Source organism: Poecilia reticulata, linkage group LG12, assembly GCF_000633615.1.
Source record: "Poecilia reticulata strain Guanapo linkage group LG12, Guppy_female_1.0+MT, whole genome shotgun sequence".
Lineage (NCBI taxonomy): Eukaryota > Metazoa > Chordata > Actinopteri > Cyprinodontiformes > Poeciliidae > Poecilia > Poecilia reticulata.
The window spans coordinates 7,228,973-7,247,790 of NC_024342.1; the positions used below are offsets into that span (position 1 = coordinate 7,228,973).

Below are 18,818 nucleotides of genomic sequence, written 5' to 3' on the forward strand. Positions count from 1 at the left end.
TAAATACATTGTTTGGGCTCCTTTGGCCTAGCTGCCCAAATGTGGTGTGGTATGACAGTGATTACTCAGTGACTGGGCTGTGTGAGACTATTTCTCAAGGCTATAGTCATTCTTGTGACTGTGATTTTCCACTAGACTTTGTCTTTCCACTCAACTTTCTATTATGCTGATAACAGCAGCTGGCAGTTCATATATCAGTGACTGTGGACGACTATCTGCTATATGTCGAGTAATCATTATTTCCTGTGAGTGTGTACTTCCTAACATTTTTGTATTCATATTTTTTTTAATTATCTTGCAAGGAATTCTAAGTTTCTGAGAACCCACATTTCAAATGTGAATAATCTCATCATAAAACAAGAAAGTGATGAAAACATGAATTTATGTTGGCAATTATTTATATTTTGGCACCAAAAAAAAAAGCTTTAATCATGGCATTTGCACTTTTGGATACAAAAATGCAAATGACAGTGTTTTACTGGTACAATAGGGATGTATATGGAAAAAAACAGTGCATAAATCATGCAGTGTTCCTTGCATTTTATTTATCTTGCACTGTAAAAATGCACCAGCTAAATGTGTACAGCTGATATCAGTAGTGAACTTAACTGGGAGTTGGCTCAGGAAATAAAGTTTTATAAGTTGTTTGATAGTTACAAGTAGTCTGTAAATCAACTACACCTTCATAGAAATTTATTTTAACCCATAAAAACAGATTAATGCACTACTTTTCACATTAGTTTTTCACTTCTGGTTTTACTGAAATAAAACGCAGAGCCGTTACTAATGGTTAGTTAAATCCTTAAAAAAGTAATAAAAATTTCAAATAACGACGTTAGATGCATTAAAATTTTGGGGGGGATAATGTACTCGCTTGAATATGTAAGTATAAATGTTTTCCGGGTAGGTCCGTCGATGTCATATTTGAATGGGTCTGTGGTTGGTTGGACTGAGGGTTAGAGGAAGCTTGTCCGCCCGGTAGTCGGAGCGGAGGAGGGGGACTCGACAGCGAGAGCTTCAGGCTGCAAGCGAGCCGCTGACGGACACCAAAATATCTCCACCAGCGGCACGACGAAAAGCACTCATTTCTCCTATGGTTCGCATTGAGTCACATTCAGGTGGGTCTAGCATATGTTCTGACATCTACGCTACATATTTCGTGTAAAACAACCGAGCATAGGACGGTGTACCGCGACTGTGTACAAAGGCTTTCTTCGCCGGAGAAAATGCCGGGGCTGCAGCAGCCGGGAGGCCCGCTTGTGTCTTTCAAGTCGCCGACTCACCTCGCTTATTGCTCCACTGTTTCACACCATCCTAGTCTTTCTATTTCAAAAAACCCTCCTGCCGCTTTCACTATAACGCGTTAACGACCTCTGCTCACGACCAGAGGCGTTATCGAGGGAGCAACGTGGGTTTTGACAACCGTGGCCGGTGCGAGGAAACATGGTTGCTCTGCGGAGTCTCCTACGGATGCACGCCGGGCATTGAGGCGGTCCGCGCCGCTAGAGGGTTACGGGGGCAGCCGGTGTTGCTCTGTAGCAGTCCAGGAAGGGTTCGGGAGGTAAAACAGACTCGGCGACATGTTTGGCTAGGCAATAAAAACAGCCGCCTGCTGATGTCGGGGGGTGTCCTTTTGAAACTTTCTTTGTAATATAGCAGACAAAGTTGGCACTCTACGATGTGACGTTTTTAAACTCGGTAAATGCGCTTCTCGCCAGTTTTCAGCTGGGCGTCTTTGGAGACCAGCTGTGGTTTCGTGTCGCTGTTTTCACGCTTCGCTGGTTTGGTTTCAGCAGGTTGTGGTGGTTGGAGTTCTGCGTGTTGGCTTTGCTCTTCGGACAAGTCAGCCGGGTTGTCTGCACACTGAGCTGGAAGGGTGGCTTTACCGTCGGGGCGGACAGACTGGAGTTTTCGGCACAGCGTCTCTTTTGCGGGGCAGATGACTGACTGAACATGTCTGTTCCCTTTATTTTTCCACAAAAAAAAAAGAAAAAAGTGATACTCATTGATCGGATTGTTTCTTTCATGACATTTATCTGTGCAGTAAAGCTAGTAGGAAAAAACTAACACGTGTACCGTATGGAAGATGACTAATTTCATGTCTGATGAAGCATTCTCTGTGATCCTTTGACCTTATATTTCTAACCAATATGCCGCTTAAAACCACATTGTCGACTTATTACTTAGTTTTCTGTCAAAGTCATCTTTTTTTTTTAAACATGATATTTCAACTTTGGACTGTGAAAGAGAAACAGGCCCACAGGATCACAGAACCTCTACTTGTATCTCAAGTATGCTTGAGATACAAGTAGAGGTTCTGTGAACATCTCAAGAAAACATGCTTGAGATGTTTTCTTCATATTCAAACTATTTAGCCAAAAAAATTTGTGTGTTGCTTAAAATGCTCGTTGCCGCTAAAGTCTACGTAGAGTTAAGCTAAATGTAACTGTTATGCTTGTGATGGTGGGACAGGAAATGATTTATTCTGACATACAGCCCCAATAACTAGTTTGCATATAGATAACATCTAATGATTGTTATGGGGACTTGGCAGCTCCCACAATTCCATTCTTTGCTGCAGTTGGGTTTTGGAGGCATTGTTGACCTCCCTCTCTATTTTCTTCAGTGTGTAATTTTATAATCCGCTTTGGTCTTCATGCTAAAAGAAACAACAGGTCAGTCTCCACCTTTACACCCAAGCAAAACAAAACGTTCTGGATTACAAGTTTAGATCTGATATATGCGATGTTAAAAAGAAATCATCTTGTTGTTGCCTTTTATACAATTTTAAGGCACATTGTCGTTTATCTTTAAAGTGATTTCAAGATTTTTAGGTGAAGTTCTGTCAAAAGCTTATAGGTAGTTTATTTCTTAGCTCTTGTAGTTAATTCACTTCATATTTAGGAATCTACATTAGTTAGACCCATAGACTGAAACTAACTGCTTGTCCAAGAAGTGGACTCTCGACTCAGAAATGACGTTAAGGTTTATAGGACAGAATTGAAGTGAACTTTATTGTTCCTAAGAGGGAAATTCAGGCTTTACCTCCAGCAAGGTGTAAACCTGCAAGTCAGACCATACAGATTTGCACACGCATACACACAAAAAACAGAAATAAGAGTAACATACTAAGGGCAAATTTATAGCATGGTAAAATACTGTGCAGCTAATAAAAATGATGTACTTTTGACTCAAAGAAATGTGCAACTGAGTTAAATACATTTTTTTTAAAATATGCAAAATGTACGTAAATCTGTGCATAACAAACTATTTACAAGAAATGCAAAAAAAAAACATGTACAAAATGTATGTTAGATGTGCAAATAACATCAGGAATGTTATTTGAAATTAGAAAAACTGTAAAAGAAAAAAAAAATGGTTACAACAATAATGCTATTTTAGTGTGCGTGTGCATGGTTGTATGTCCTGTTTGTCTCTGTGTTGCCCTGCGACAGACTGGCGACCTGTCTAGGGTGACCCCGCCTCTCACCCGGAACGTTAACTGGAGATAGGCACCAGCATCTCCCGACCCCACTAAGGGATAAGGGTGTAAGGAAAATGGATGGATGGATGGATGGATGGACAACAATAATGCTATTTTATGAACCTGCAAACTGTCACCATGTTCACATTAAGTAAACCAATTAAATTTTTTTTTTAAAAGCAGCTTGGAGGCTGTGCAACCCTGATAATCTTCCTGTGCGAAACAAGTTCTTACAGTGTAGCTTGTAAAGTATTTCTCTGGTCAAATGAACTAGCTAATTAAAAGTAAAGTAATATAAAAACAATGTTTTATTCAATTTTACATACCCGCACTTTTCTGTTAGACGCATGCTTTGACCAGGAAAGCTTTACATGCTCTGTTCTGAGTATGTGTTTGACACCGGAAGATCGTTGGTGGCGTACCACCTCCAAGCTTAATTTTTTTCTATGTAAATATTTGTCAGCTTCCCTGTATATAACCACCCACGCCAAACACCTGGGCTGCTCTCAGGCTAACTGTTCTCCAAAATCAACAAGTCTGTGTTTATACTTAATTAGTATTCCAAGAGAGATGCCTAATACGACGGTAACTAATAAACTTTAGACACAACCTCACATAAAATAAAGAAGAAGAAAAAAAACAGCCATCCCTTTGAAAACAGTGAATGAACGTACATGCTAATCATGTGTAATCTAAAGCGTGTTTAGTATCTATTTTTATTCACCTCATTACTGTAATACAGTTCTCTTTTCATATTTTGTTGTAAACACCTGTCAGATTGTATTTGTGTGCATACAAACCGTCATGCTGTGTAACACAGGGATCACATACCACGAGTTATTTTGCCAGACGTTGCCCCTAACTTGTCTGACTGGTCTCTAAGTTAAACGAAACCACCAAAACACAAGTGAGGAGCAACAATGAAAATCAACCGACCCTGGAGCGACAGTGCAGCGTTTCAACATTACTGTTGTGTACAACTGGGGCAGGGTGTGTGTGTGGGTGTATGTGCTGTCATTTTTTGGAAGTTTTTCTTCGCGTGATAAACGAACCATCTCCTGTTTCACAGTTCGTTTTTTTTTTTTTTCTGACACAAGTATAGATCAACATCATTTGGCTAGATCAGTTTGATCCTGTATACTATGCATCTTTTCTATACAGTGCGTTCCACATTTAAATAAATTAATTATTATAAATTATTGTTATGGAGACCTGATGGCTGGCTCAAAACAGGGAGGTTCTGTTTCTTGTGAAGCCGTCTTTGTTACAGTTCAGGTTGTTTAAGAAATATATCAAAAACCTCATCTCAGTGCTGTGATATTGCATATCACATAATCAGTTACACGTGTTGCCAGAGCCCCTTAAATTTCTCATCAATATTGAATTTAGGGTCGAGACTTTAAAGCATTGATTTTGATTAATTAATAATATAGATTTTTATATAACATGTTCAAAAATTGGACCAATTAATAATTCTTTGTTTTATTATTATTTCTGGCTAGAACTTTTGTATTGACACATCTTCTGTAATGCACAAGTGACATCCACAAATAACAAAGATAGACAACAAAGCTGCTTCTCTTGGCCCACTGGGGGTAGTTTTCAAAAATCCTCATATGAGATGGTGGAAAAGACTATTGTTGTGCAAAAAGGAGTTAGGCCATCACTGAAGCTTATCTAGCCTGAAATACCAATGTCAGTGCAAAATATGTTTCTGCAAGCACAGACATCCCCAACGCTAATGTCAGCATCCACAGACCACATTTCAATAGAAGCATTTTTTAAATAAGAAGTTACATGAATGATCAGGATTCCTGGAACAGATATAATGGCGCTGTTCATCAATCTGATGTTTTAATAAGCTGAATAACACTAAACACAATAAATGTCTTTACGTTGAACAAACATGTCTATTTATTTAATAATTTAGCAGCTAAAATGGTTTTTGAATTGAGAATGCTTCATAGTTTATTTATGATCTTTGATTAAAATGTAGTTAATTACATACTTATTAAACTTGATTAAAAAATTCTCCTCTTAATGAAATATATTTCAAAAAGTATTTTTTTAAAATAATTTTTTCCCCCTCAATTTATTGTTGACACAATTTCTGTTTCTGTCTTCCACCCCCAGACTGCACCATGTGACTGTTGTCGGAGGTTGCCCTCTGATGCTCGAGGATCTCTCCACACTCCTCTAGAATGTATTTGATGAATGTACCGCCTGTCGCAGCGACGGAAACAGAATGGAGACGATGTGGAACACCTGGAGGCTATAGCCTTCCAGTTTGCTTCAATGACTCTGACACGGAGTTGTCCACCAGAGGCACACCAATCTCAAATAAGGTCCAGATGATCATAGAGAGCCTCAGGAGTAGCCAGTCCTCACTCGAGATGGGTGATGAGATCGAGGCAAACATGCTATCGGGACAGGAGCGCCATACGCAAGTGTGCAAGGCTGCAGTGGGTAACTACGTGGCAGCCAAGTTGAAAACAAAAAGGCCCACTGAAAGCCCACACGTCCGCTTTTCTTCCACGACAAACCATGATAGCAGCGACTCCGACAGTGACGATTCAGTAGACAGAGGAATTGAGGAGGCAATAATGGAGTACCTGAAAGAAAAGGATGGTCACAAACGCAAGGCGGAAACATCTTCCACTTCCTATCAGTCGTCCAAAATTCCAAGGAAAAGTCCATTGCCCTTTGAGTTTGCCAAGCAACACTCTGAAGGCAACTCGTCCTTCATATCCAGTAGAAAGTTCCCAGTAAGTGTGAAATCGGAGACTCCTACCACAGCAGCTGCTATACCTTTAAAAAAGTATATCCAGAATAAAGCTTCGCGGGATGAAAACATTGAGGTGGATAAAAGTTCAGCCAATAGCTTACTCAGTTCCGAAGAACAATGGAAGAGTCCCTCTGAAACAATGAGGTTCTTCAACAGCACTCTAACGTACCCAGTAATGCCAAAGATGGAGGAAGACCTGAGTGATTCCAGTAGTGACGATGGCATTGAGGAAGCCATTCAAAGATACCAGTTAGAAAAAAATGAGCAGAGCAAAAGGGAAGCCTTTCATCCACAAACATTCCAAGAAGATTCTGACTCCACCAGCGACGATGGGATTGAAGAAGCTATCCGGAGCTACCAGCTTGAGCAACAGAAAGAGAATAGCCCCCAGAGGCAACTGTTCTGCAATCTGAAAGCCCCTATCAAGTTAGCAGTACATGCCACTGGAAGTACAAACTCTGATGACGTGAAGAAAAACAAACTGAAGAGAAAAAAATTTAAACCAGGGAAACAGACACAAGCTCTATTTGTTTCCAAACCCAAGACTTCACTGTCATTCAACCCCAAAGTCAAGGGAAATGGACTACCTTCTTCGAAAGCAGAGACTAAAGAGCAGTCAGCTCCTGCTCCTTCCAAAGTTAACACCACAGCAGAACTGATGTGTGCTGAAGCAATACTGGACATTTCCAAAACCGTAATGCCTGGAGCCTTCCATCAGGGCGTTGCCCTCGGCACGTGTGCTCCGGCTCAACCTTCCACAATGTCCTCTCTTCCTGACAGACACCGATATGAAGAAAGCAACGACAGTTCCATTGACAGTGAGGATGGGATTGAGCAAGAAATCAAGAAATTTCTTGAGCAGAAAGCCCAAATGCACAAACAGACGCCCGCTGTTGAAGAGCCTTGTGGTGTTGTTGATCCAGAGAAAGGGAAAGGAAAAGATGCTGCTACTCAACAGAAATCACAAAGGCTGTCTTTAACACAGAAAAGAAAACAGAAGGAGAAAAGCGTGACTGTGGCAAACATGTCGGGAGCTGATGACAAATGTAAAGAAACTAATGAGCATGCACGAGAATCTAACGCCTTGACACTTCCGCAGAGAAGTCAACCCCAACCAAGCACGGCGTTACACCAGGCAGACCAAAGCGGAGACAAAAGCAGTTCACTTGACAGTGACGAGGACCTCGACACTGCAATCAAAGACCTGCTAAAGACGAAAAAGAAATCGAAGAAAAAGGTAAAAGACATGAAAAAGAAACACAGGAAGTCCATCAAAGATGAAGAACCGCTGATGGAAAATGCTTTACCCAACAGAAAGTTCAAACATGAGCCTGGCTCCAAGTGTAGTGCTTTGAAAAAAGTACATGGGGGCGACGATGACGTAAAAGACAAGTGTGGATTCAGTAAAAATAATGTCTCACAACAAAAACAAATGGATACATGTAAGGAGGGTGATACAGCAGACATCGTGGGACGGGAAAGACATGACGCCAAGTCACTGCAAACTGTTGAATCCCTTTATCAAACGGACGATGAGAGCAGCTCAGTAGACAGCGATGACAGCATCGAGCAAGAGATAAGAAGGTTTCTGGCTGAGAAGGCCAAAGTTTCCACAGGAGACAAAGGTAAAGATGGAGCTTTGTGTAGAAATGACTCCCCTGTGGTTCAAGATTCAGAGGTTCAATTTCCACTTAAAGACTTCAAACAGGAGACTCAGCAGGCTGAGATTTCTCCGAAACACATCAGTAGTGTCTCTGCATCTCCAGTAGGGACCCAACAGAGGTTCTATCCTGAAATCTCGTCTACCAGCCCACAGTCACGTGGCTCTTCGGTCCAGTCCTGCAGTCCCAGTCTTCTGGAGCCGGCCGATGGCGCAGGGGCGATGAAGAACCAGCAAAGGAGGCCCAACACTGCCAGAGATGGCCTAATCAATGGCAGCCAACAGGCGGACAGAGGTCGACCAGCTTCAAGTCCCAACTATGCTCGCTCCCTTGCAGAGTCAATTAAGTGGCGCCAGAGCCTGGGGCTTCCAATTCCCGACCCAAGGGCTCTGAGCCGGACTCCTTTTCACATCACCTCTTCGGAGAGACGAGACACTTCATCAGACAATAGGGACCTAAAATCACAGACTCCGGCCGCCGCCTGGTGTTCTTCAGGGAGCAGCAGAGCGCCGTTTTCTGCCTCTACAGAGACGGGTGCAAATGTCACAGCTAGACCCCCCGTTTTGAAATTTTTCTCTGCTGCTAGGCAGCATTCAAAGATGACCTTTACACAGAGCCTTACGCCTGGCAACAGGTCCCAGTTCTCTATGGAAGAAGGGCGGGCGAGTACGGTGCATGTGCCTAAGGACAAGAGTGTGTTTGTAGAGCTGGAGACTAACAGGACCAACCACGTCCAGGTTCAAAGCAGGGAAAGGAGTGAGGGAAAGGAGAAGGCAGACTCACTGAGAGAGCGAAAAAGAGAAGGCAAGAGCATGAAGATGGATGATGAAGGAGCTGATCAAGACAGAGAGGATGAAGAGTTTATAGATGAGTCAGATTGTGAATCAGACAGCAGGAGAGATCCAGATAAGATGCAGGGCTTTCCAGCGTTGTAAGTATTTGCTTTGATCACTATTCCTCAACACCGTCATAGTTCTATATGTTAATATGTTAACATCCTAATGTCGCCCTGCTAATCGATATCATATTTCTTAAGCTCATTCATGTACAGAATCTAAGGGAATACTTGTTAATATATCTAAGCAAAACAAAACATGTTCTTTTTTTATATAAAATGTGTAACATAGTGGCACCAATACATTTTTGTGCTCTAATATTATTTAATATCCTTAATCCTTTGAAAAGCAATACAGTGGAGTTTTGGTACAACAAGAAGAAGTTGCAACACCAAGACAATGTCATAATAACTTTTTTTTTAAAGTACAAAAAATTGGGCTGATCTTTTATTATATTACCACTTGGGAATGCAGGGTAGCAAAGTGATTTTAAAAGTATTACATGAAACGAGTATATTTGGAGAGATCTTTCATATGGAAGAGTTGTGACAGGCTTTAAGTCAAGATTAACCGTGTATTATTGTTTTCATTCATCATACATGCAGTAGATAAAATGTAATGTTTTTCTCTTTGTCAAGTCAAAATAAAACAAAATCTGGGTTAAAAAACAGACCAGTGAGCAAAAATGTATTACAGTAAATCATTGTGAGTTGATTTAAAAATAGCCTTTGACTAAATTCTCCAGGAAGCGAATTTACTGTTTTTCCCCACATTTATTCAGCTGTTTATTTTTTTTCCTCCCACCAAACCTTTTCCAGTGTTGAACCTGAGCTATTGCTCGCCTCACAGCAGTTTTTTCCCCCATTTCCACTAGCAAAATAGGATGCCTGTGTCATAGGGAAATTTGGCATATTTAACCCCAGAAGGACAGAAAACCATAAAATATAATCTTATAAGCCACATGTTTAAAATATAAATTACATTTTCACTTTATTTAATTTTTCTGTGCTTTTTGTTCAAATTGGAGTTCTAAATGAGGAGAAAAAAACAAAAATATAGTATAATACTGTACAACTCAAATTTGTGAGCAATTCACGGTCGCAGATTGTTGAAATCAAGCAGCTGATATTTAAAAATTTGTTTGCTAAATATGGAGAAAAATCTGAATTTCTGTAGTTAAAACTCTCAGTTCTGTGATCCTTTACAGAAACTTAGAATGGAGTAGAGGGAAGGACAAACAACTGCTAAGGAACATTTTTTGTAACATGAAACTGAGCTCATTTTTTTAAAACGTAAAACCAAAGTGGTTTTTAACTGCGTTTATAAAACCAACTCTAAAAACTAAGTGTAGAAACTGCCTTGGATTAGCATTAGAACTGCTTTGGTGGAGGAAAACAAACAAAACAGAAGTGGCTCTTTTCTACACTGAAGGCCTGACCAGATCGACTTCAGTTCTTTGAAAATATACAAGATAAATGGGTTATGACATGTTTGTGATGTTAATAAACCACCTCTTTGTATTTTTATCGTGACTATTTCTTCATTTTCCTTATCATCATAACCACACAAAATCAAAACATTACATATTTTTGCTTCTAAAGATCTGTTCAGGTTTCATTTCTTCCAGGTGCAAAACCCTTTTTGAACGAAACGAGCTCAATAAAATGTAAAACAGAAATCTGTAACGTGATTGAATTGCTTATATTTTGAACAGAAAAGAAAGAATTACTAATACTGCTGCTAAAATAATCCTACATCTTGGTTATTATAGTTTGGTAATATTATCCATAGCCTTTATTTACTGTGTTTGGTTTTTGCGACTGGGAATATTTCAAAAACGGGACACATTTGTCTTTCTTGTAAGCAAGACAAAACCAAGGTTGTGTAGCAACCTTCCTTCTGCCAGCTGACCGGCAGTATGCAGCACCGGTCACTCTGGCAAAATGGAAATGATGAGAAATTTTTTGATACCAGGAATACTTTCGACATGACTAGGGTCTTGAAACAATCAGATGTTATTGTGTATAATTGTATGCTTTAAAGTCATTTACAGCTCTGCTGCCGAGGAACGCCACTAACGGTGTCAGACGTTTGTAACCGCTACGATGAAGTTTGTTGTTCCAGATTCCACTGAAACCTCGCCATCGACCCCCTCTGTCTTTCTGAATGTGATATGTTATGTGCTTGTTTCTTTGTCCTATCAAAGATTTTCTTTGTGACAAAAAGCTATTTATTTTTGTTTATTGAAAAAAAAAAGAATCATTACTGAACATGCTGTGCATTGCCAGACTTTTTTTGTAAATATTTTTTTACTTTTTTTTTTTTTCATTCTTTGGATTGAAAATAACAACTTTTGCTGTATCTTTTAAGTGTGAAATAAAGAGTCAAGTCTGAACATAATCGGGTTTTGTTGCAATTAATTCAGATGAAGTACCCATTAAAGATGACATGTTGAAGGAATAAGATGTTTGTGATTTGACCGACATTCTGCTCTACCTCATTCAGGTCTTTGTCCAGAGAAATAGATTCTGGCCTCACTATAAGTCCATGCATAGCTCTTACGTCAGAGGAAAGAACCAAGGTGTCCAACTGGAAGCTACTGGTTAGGAAATGCATGAAGGTACAAATTCTCCAAAGACGCAAATTTTGAGTGGTTCGTCGTCAAAATCCATAGCATAAGAGTTGTGTTTAATCATGCTTTCAGGGGAATCGTCTTCTCACTTGTTCGTCGGAGCATACAGCAGCCCTGCAGCATGTCAAAAGAAAGCTTTGCTTTGTTCCAGTGAGTTTACCAGCAGCACTTTCTCCAGTGAAGATCAGAATCTATAAAAATGCTCCAAAATGTCTCTTTCTTTTCTTTCTTTGCAGGCGAAAGGAGGCAGGCAACTCGATTTAACAGGATAACGTTCGGTTTTCCCTGTTGTATGTTATATTTGAAGTTTGCAAGTCTTGATCGTTAAACATATTTTAAGTTCATGTGGCTAAGATAGGTTCATGGGCAATTTTATGCATCCGAGTTCAAGTTTTTCTTTGATGTAGAAAAAAATATTGCTTTTTTTCCCCCAAGTTTCACGTTTTTAAAGAAAGTTATGGTTCAGTTGTAAATAGGAAATGGTGTCCATTTTTTTGGTTTTGTCCATGTTATGAGTTTTTTTTTTCCTGTCTGTTATACTTGTACATGTATTTCATATTAACTGAAATATTTTTTTATTTTAATTTTAGTCACTGCTCTTTAACTTTATGTTGAGATTCTTATTTTTGCAATTTGGAACTTTTTTTGCATTAGTATTAAGTTACATTAAGTGATGATTTTATTTTACTTTAATTTAGCTTTCCAGATGCTAGTCATGACTCGTGATCTTGTTTTGTCCTCGTTTACTTTTTTTTTTTTTCAAAATATCTTAGTCTATTTTATTCATTGACTATTTAAAATTATTTTTATTTAAATGTATTATGTTTAGGACATGCTCATAATGTTTTATTTGTAATTCTTTGTTTTGTTATTACTAGTTTTAGTGATGTCACGTTGTTTGTTCGACACAAAACTTTGACGTTCAACAAAAGAATAGCACTGTGGAAGTTGTAGTTTTACGTGGTGTGACGCGACAAAACGTCCCCTTTACGGCGAAATAAACTACAATCACGCAGGCGCACTTTGTTGACCTTCTTTTGCTGAGAAGCATGGCTACCCGGGCGCTTACAAAAGGTATGTACACGAAGACAGTACTTTCCTGTGTAGAAAGCTTCATGTTGGTGTCCCAAGCCTTCTAATTAGAAACACTTTCATCCTTATTTGAGCTTTGGTTTCTCCTGTAAGCATTGCGCGACAGGACAGAACAGGAAACTGTACAGCTACTTCTAGTGTGTCAGTTTTCAGTCTTCTTTTTCTTGTCCAGTATTAATCTTCATTTATGCCTTGCGTTCAGGTCTGTTGGGGTTGCGCCATGTTCGGGGTCCCACAGTTAAATTATCCAACAGTGGACATCAATTTGCCACCGCATCTTCCATTATATCACCTGAGCCGCAAACTTACTCCGTCAGAGGTGAGTTTCTACCTGCTAACAATGTCTTTACGCATAACATTTTTCCAGCTAAAGTCCGTTTTAACCATTTCAGATAAAATGCTGGATCTGCCACTAGAGAAACAGGACCTTTTCCGGGTGTCGGAGCTGTTTACTGTGAAGGACTTGTTCGACGCCAGAGTGCATCTTGGACACAAGAAAGGCTGCAGGCACAGGTTTGTACTAGAAACTAGAATATGTGACTTAGGCATGTAAGGGTACAGAAACCAGTTAGAATATCTGTTGCTTTAATGTTAAAGCAAGTAAATGCAGAAATAAGTACTTCAGCTACCAGTCTTTTGGGGGTATTTCTGTACCAAATTTGCACTGCTTTTAAGTTCTTCAAAATAGCTCAATAAAGTTTTCCCCAAAATTTAGAGTTGAAATACGTTTTAGGCCATTCTTAATCTGATGTAAATCATTCAGTACTAGCCCAGGTTGTATGTTGTCCTGCTAAAAATGAATCTCCTCCTCAGTTTTTCTGTTCCAGAATTTCCCAGTGTTTAACTTCATACAACTTCCTAGCAATGCTACTGACACATAGCATTATGCATGAAATTGGCTTGTTGCTAACTGTCAAGGGTAATGCTAGTGTGTTTCTTGTAATATGTTATCAGCTTCCCTACTGTTCTTTAAGGACCTGATTTGTGGGGTGCATGACTTATAGTCATCCTGTCATCAGATTCTCACACCTGAGTTCTAGATTACTGCAGCTCTCTCATTTGAAGTGAACAGCCATCTTTTTGCCGAATGTCTCATACTCTTTCTATTATTTAATATGGATTGAACTGGCTTACATCAGATGTTCAAAACTTGCACAATTGCTATGAAACTTAACCTTGGTTTAAACACCTCTAGAACTTCCTTACTGACCCGACACCAACACTTTCAAAGGTTCTCACTTGTAGAAATAAAAATGCTTTATTTCATTTCCTCTCCAAAATGATGCAACTTTGTGATGGTGTATCACACAAATTGTCATTGTGTCACAAAAATGTAGTTTAGCCAAGTGACTCTAGTCTACTGTTGCATGACCATCATTCCGGCCATTTTTATGTTATTAAAATTCCTCAGTGGGGAACATTTAGAGTACCAACGGAACATACAATATGCTGAAATAAACGATACAGGCTCTTTTTGTTGTGTTTCATGACTTAAAGAAATCTACCTGTCCTCCTTAACACTGACGTTAAATGTCCCTTTAGTTACCAAAGCAACCATGCAGATCACCTCGGAAACATAGTCATGAAACTAATCTGTTCATTTGCAATTCTAGTTAAGAAGACAGACCTGTTTTGAAAGCCAAAGTAATTCCTTGTTAACTTCGCAGAATGATTGTACAAAGTCACAAAGTGCTTTTTGTACAGGAGAAAGGAAGAACTTCTGTCCTGACCTGAATGGATGTGTACAAAAAAATAAAAAGGAGCACATGGCTGAAAGATTGCACACTCTGTGTTTGTTTAAATGTAAAAAAAAAAAAATAATAATCTACTTTGACTAACATGAAATTAAAATTAAACGGTACAAAATGGCATGATGTTATTTTATTTTTCATTTGAAACCAAGTGGAGCTTCTTAGAATGTTAAAATGTATAGAGCATGGCAAAATAATTATTTAGATCAGAAAACATGGCTAACAATTAGCATTAGCTTTCTAAAAAAAAAAAAAGTTTACGTTTTTTGAGTGTTTCTCCTGATGGCAGCATGCGCTCCTTCCTCTAGGCTCATGGAACCTTACCTGTACGACTCCAGCTTGGACTACGACATCATCGACCTGGACAAGACGGCGGAGGACCTCCGGCGGGCCCTGGACGTCACGGCTCACACCGCGTACGGCGGCGGCATCATCCTCTTCATCAGCCGCCGCCGCCAGTTCTGCCACCTGGTAGAGAACACGGCCAAGCAGTGCGGGGAGTACGCGCACACGCGCTACTGGCAGGGGGGCCTCTTCACCAACGCTCACATCCAGTACGGCCCCGGCGTCCGGCTGCCCGACCTCGTCGTCTTCCTGTCCACGCTTAACAACGTGTTCCAGCAGCACGTGGCCATCAGGGACGCCCGCAAGATGAACATTCCCACCGTCGGCGTGGTGGACTCCAACTGCAACCCCAGCTTGATCACCTACCCTGTGCCAGGGAACGACGACACTCCGGTTGCCATGGAGCTGTACTGCCGCTTGTTCAAGACGGTCATCAACAGAGCCAAAAACAAACGAAAACAGATGGAGCTCCTCCGCAGCCTGTCGGAGCCCAGCTCATGAGTCATGTTTAAGAGAGATGATGATACAGTTTTAAAAATAAGAAGAAGAAAAAAAAATCTACAGCTCGTATTGTATTATAACTTCTTTCTTGCATAGTTGACTTCACAGGACTGTGCGTATGTTGCTCATTAAAAAGAAATCTTGTTACTGTAATAGGATTTTTCTCATAATTATTCAAGTCAAATTTATCACATTTCAGCAAAGAGGTTCAAAGTGCTTTACATCATGAAAACATCATACGGTCTCCAATTATGGAACAACCAATAAACATGATATTTTGTTAAAGGCCATCATAAATACACATCAAATCTGTTGATCAATGTTTCACTTACTATTAATCAAAGACAGATGTAAACAGTTGGGTTTTTAACCTTGGTTTAAAGGAACTCAGTTTTTCGGTTGTTTTGCAGTTTTCTGAGAGTTTGTTCCACATTAGAGGAACTGAATCTCCATGTGTGCTTCTGGTTCTGGGGATGCAGACCAGAACCAGAAGACCTGAATGGTCTGGGAGGTTGATACAATAACAGATATTCAATGTGTTTTGATGCTGAGCCATTCCAGGTGATGCATAAGAATTCATGCTGCAGTAAATGTCTATTTGTTTTACAATTCCTGATTAATCAGAGCTCACTGATTTATTTTCAATAAATACCTGGTGCAAAAATGTCTTTCTAATAATGCATATAACAGGAGGAAAAAAAATCAAAGTTGAACATGTACTGCCAGAAGGATAGTTTGTATACAAGGCTGTAGTGATTTAATAAGAAATTGAAAATCTGCCTAAATTGGCATAATACATTTTAGAGTAATCACTACAGCTTTAACCTAAGCAGATAACGTATATCGAGAAGATTTTTTTTTTTTTAATTTTCAAAAGAGAAAGATTCTGAAGTTTTCACCTAGTAAGATGAGTAACAACTCTGGGATTTCAGTGATTTAAAAAAAGAATTTTTAGGTGGTGGTCGGAATGATGAAATAATGTGCAATTTTATCAGTCCGGAAGATGGATAGCAATGTGAGACTTTCATGTCTAACAACACAAACCCACCTTACTGGTGGTAGCTGTGTAGTTGGGATCTGTTTTACCTCCAGAGGTTCTGGTGCAGAGTAGAGTAAATAAAAGGCATAAACAGAACTTTACCAATAATCATAGAGAAATGATTGAAATTTTGCCAAAAATTGATGTTCCCACATAAACACGTTAGTTTTGGAGTGGATAAAGTAAGCTGACATTATAAGCTCTGGAATTTTCCTTAAGCCTCTTAAAAATGTATTATTTTTGCTTGTTTTTAAGTTGCTAAAATGAATTTATGCAAATAGAGGCAAAAAGAATTAATATTTGATCTTTGTCAGGTATAATTTTATCTTATGACTCTTTATGCGTGTTGTTCTGGTTTTAGAGAATGATTATAATAATGTATCCACGTTTTTGCTGTTTAATAGTAAAAACTGCGGCGTCAATGTTTGACTTGTCGCAACTGTTTGGTTGCTTCCGGCTTCCGTAGTTTAAACTGTTCTGTAACCACCAGGGGGCTAAAATATGGGCGAAAGGACGGCGTGGTGGTAAAGTCAAGTAAACTGCGATTTTTTTCCCCTCCCTCTCTCGCAGATTTACCTTTAACACAATAAGCACGTCGCTTAAAAGAGTGACATGGTTGCAAATACCGGCTAGAAACACTGAGAATTATAAGTCCGCGTAATTTATATTTAGTCGTTTAATCTTCCTATAATCATGTAATTAATGTAAAACTCGGAAGTTTGCTCACGTGCAACAGTTGGTCGTGCAGGATTAAATCCTCTTTTGGTTGTATTGTCTTTGAAAATTGGACATTTGTTGCTAAGCACGTAAACAATAGGTTGCTTAATCTAGGATAAAGTTAATTATTTTAGCTGGTCATATTTTTATTCTTTATTTAGACCTGCATATATCACTTCACCTGTTAAATTAGTAACAGAATCGACTAGCTGCTGTGTGCGCATAACCTCCATGCCACACGAGGCGGCTGAAAATGTTCCTATTTATAAATCCATGTGAACAGAAATATGAAGTGAAGTGAAATGAAGTGGCCCCTTCGAACTCAGTGGTTTTAAAATAGAGGAAATGACTTGCAGTCCGCCACCGTATTTATGTATGTTTAGAAAGTCTTTTTAAAATATTATTTTTAGTTGGGTTTTTTTTTTTTTGTTTTTTTGTTTTTTTGCAATGATTGTGGAATAATGAATCCGAATCAATCTAAAAATAAGAAATTAAAGAAGGTTACAATCGTGGAAACTCACATTGCGATTATTGTCTTAAATGGGGGAAAAGAAGTGAGAGAACATTCCTGTTACAATATAAAATACCAATGAGCAATCTTTACATTCTTCTGGCACCATATAAGTTTAAAATAAAACCCTATCTATATAAATTACTCTCAACTTATTTATTTGTTTATTGATTAATTTCTTTGGGAGTATAGGGACATCGGAGTGCATTAGATCTTTCCTAGAGTTCAGTCTCAACTATACTTTGCATTCTTGCACAATTCCTGTAATGTCCCTTTAAAAATTGTGAACCCCTTGAACTTTCTTTAAAAAATTCTTTCACATTACAACTCTTAAGTTTTTTGCCACCTTCTTTTTACCCTGTATTTCGCTCTGAACGACTTGCTCAAAATAAAGAGCATCCCCACAGCATGATGCTGCCACCACCCTGTGTTAGTTTAGACCACTGTAAAATTCGGGTCTCATCCAGACAATGAATGACCTTAAAGGGGCGGTTGTGCGAGAATCCACTGATGAACCAACACATTAACAAACTGATAAAATGTTATTAATGAGTGTGTTTTACAATTAAATGATGTTCAGCACATTTTCACGTCGATGTAATTAGCCAGCACGCAGACAAGAACTGCTTTGATTTGATCAATAAAATTATATTTAAGCACAAAAAAAAGCGTGATGAATAGTGGATTTTATTTAAGGGAGAACGTAGAACAAAATTAGTTGTATTATCCACTGACAATTATTGTTTTGATCTGTCACGAAAAATATATTTGTCACCATCACTGTCAAATAAATTTCTCAACCAGTCAATGCCATATTAATTCCAATATATTGTGACGTACTAGAACTAGAATACATCCAAGTTGTTGATTGTAATCTGGAAACTCATGCTAATATGAGTACTTTCATTTATTTATTTATTCTATTTTATTAAATGAGAAAACATCTCCTCAGGCTGTGCTACTGCTTCTCTTGCAGGAAAACGTGCCGTAAAGCAGATGCGTCGCCTTACCCTCACTCAAAGCACTGAAGCCGGTGTGGAAGGGCCGCATCTCACTGAACGGTAACTGGCTCACGGCCGTAGATAAACAGTCACCGTCGCCCCTTGAGACGCAGCTCGGCCTAAAGTGGCTCTGCTGCGCATTAGGTGGGCGGAAGGTAAACAGGCTCTGGATAGCTTAACTCCCCCGTTGTTCAGTGGGCTTTGAGTATGGAACCGGGCCGGATAAAAATCGAAATTTTGATTCTGCTAGACCTAATTATTGCGCGCGCGCACACACACACACACACACACACACAAAGATGCAACACTGTTCTTTGCTGATTGTTTTCCACTCATGTTATGTTTGTTATCAAAAAAAAAAAAACAGGAGCTGGTCGTTCGGTACGGTCCACCTCGGCCGGTGTTACGTCAATCCGCGTTTCCCCATCAGATACGGTTGCCGCGGCGTCTTCTTGCCGCTTCT

The 18,818-nt window shown here is 39.3% G+C and overlaps 2 protein-coding genes across 3 annotated transcripts; both read left to right on the forward strand.

The window, feature by feature from the left end:
* The first annotated feature begins 925 nt into the window (after positions 1-925).
* ppp1r26 (protein phosphatase 1, regulatory subunit 26) lies at positions 926-12,419 on the forward strand. Of its 2 annotated transcripts, XM_008423604.2 has the most exons (5): positions 927-1,118; positions 5,618-8,861; positions 11,272-11,386; positions 11,471-11,548; positions 11,635-12,419. In XM_008423604.2, the coding sequence occupies exons 2-5, from the start codon at positions 5,686-5,688 to the stop codon at positions 11,668-11,670; spliced, it is 3,405 nt and encodes a 1,134-aa protein (XP_008421826.1). In that variant the 5' UTR covers positions 927-1,118; positions 5,618-5,685; the 3' UTR covers positions 11,671-12,419. The 2 variants fall into 2 exon arrangements, with proteins under 2 accessions (XP_017163451.1, XP_008421826.1); XM_017307962.1 differs by having other exon boundaries at positions 926-1,118; positions 11,471-12,419.
* Positions 12,346-15,373, forward strand: mrps2 (mitochondrial ribosomal protein S2). Its single transcript, XM_008423602.2, has 4 exons — positions 12,346-12,472; positions 12,693-12,809; positions 12,883-13,003; positions 14,550-15,373. Exons 1-4 carry the CDS (start codon positions 12,448-12,450, stop codon positions 15,085-15,087), a joined length of 801 nt encoding a protein of 266 aa, XP_008421824.1. The 5' UTR covers positions 12,346-12,447; the 3' UTR covers positions 15,088-15,373.
* The last annotated feature ends 3,445 nt before the right edge of the window (positions 15,374-18,818 follow it).

Coding starts and splice junctions, on each gene's coding strand:
- mrps2 (XM_008423602.2), top strand. CDS start 12,448: ATGGCTACCCGGGCGCTTACAAAAG. Junction 12,473..12,692: donor TACCCGGGCGCTTACAAAAG/GTATGTACACGA, acceptor CCTTGCGTTCAG/GTCTGTTGGGGTTGCGCCAT. Junction 12,810..12,882: donor GCAAACTTACTCCGTCAGAG/GTGAGTTTCTAC, acceptor TAACCATTTCAG/ATAAAATGCTGGATCTGCCA.
- ppp1r26 (XM_017307962.1), top strand. CDS start 5,686: ATGTATTTGATGAATGTACCGCCTGTCGCAGCGACGGAAACAGAATGG. Junction 8,862..11,271: donor ATGCAGGGCTTTCCAGCGTT/GTAAGTATTTGC, acceptor TACCTCATTCAG/GTCTTTGTCCAGAGAAATAG. Junction 11,387..11,470: donor TGGTTAGGAAATGCATGAAG/GTACAAATTCTC, acceptor TCATGCTTTCAG/GGGAATCGTCTTCTCACTTG.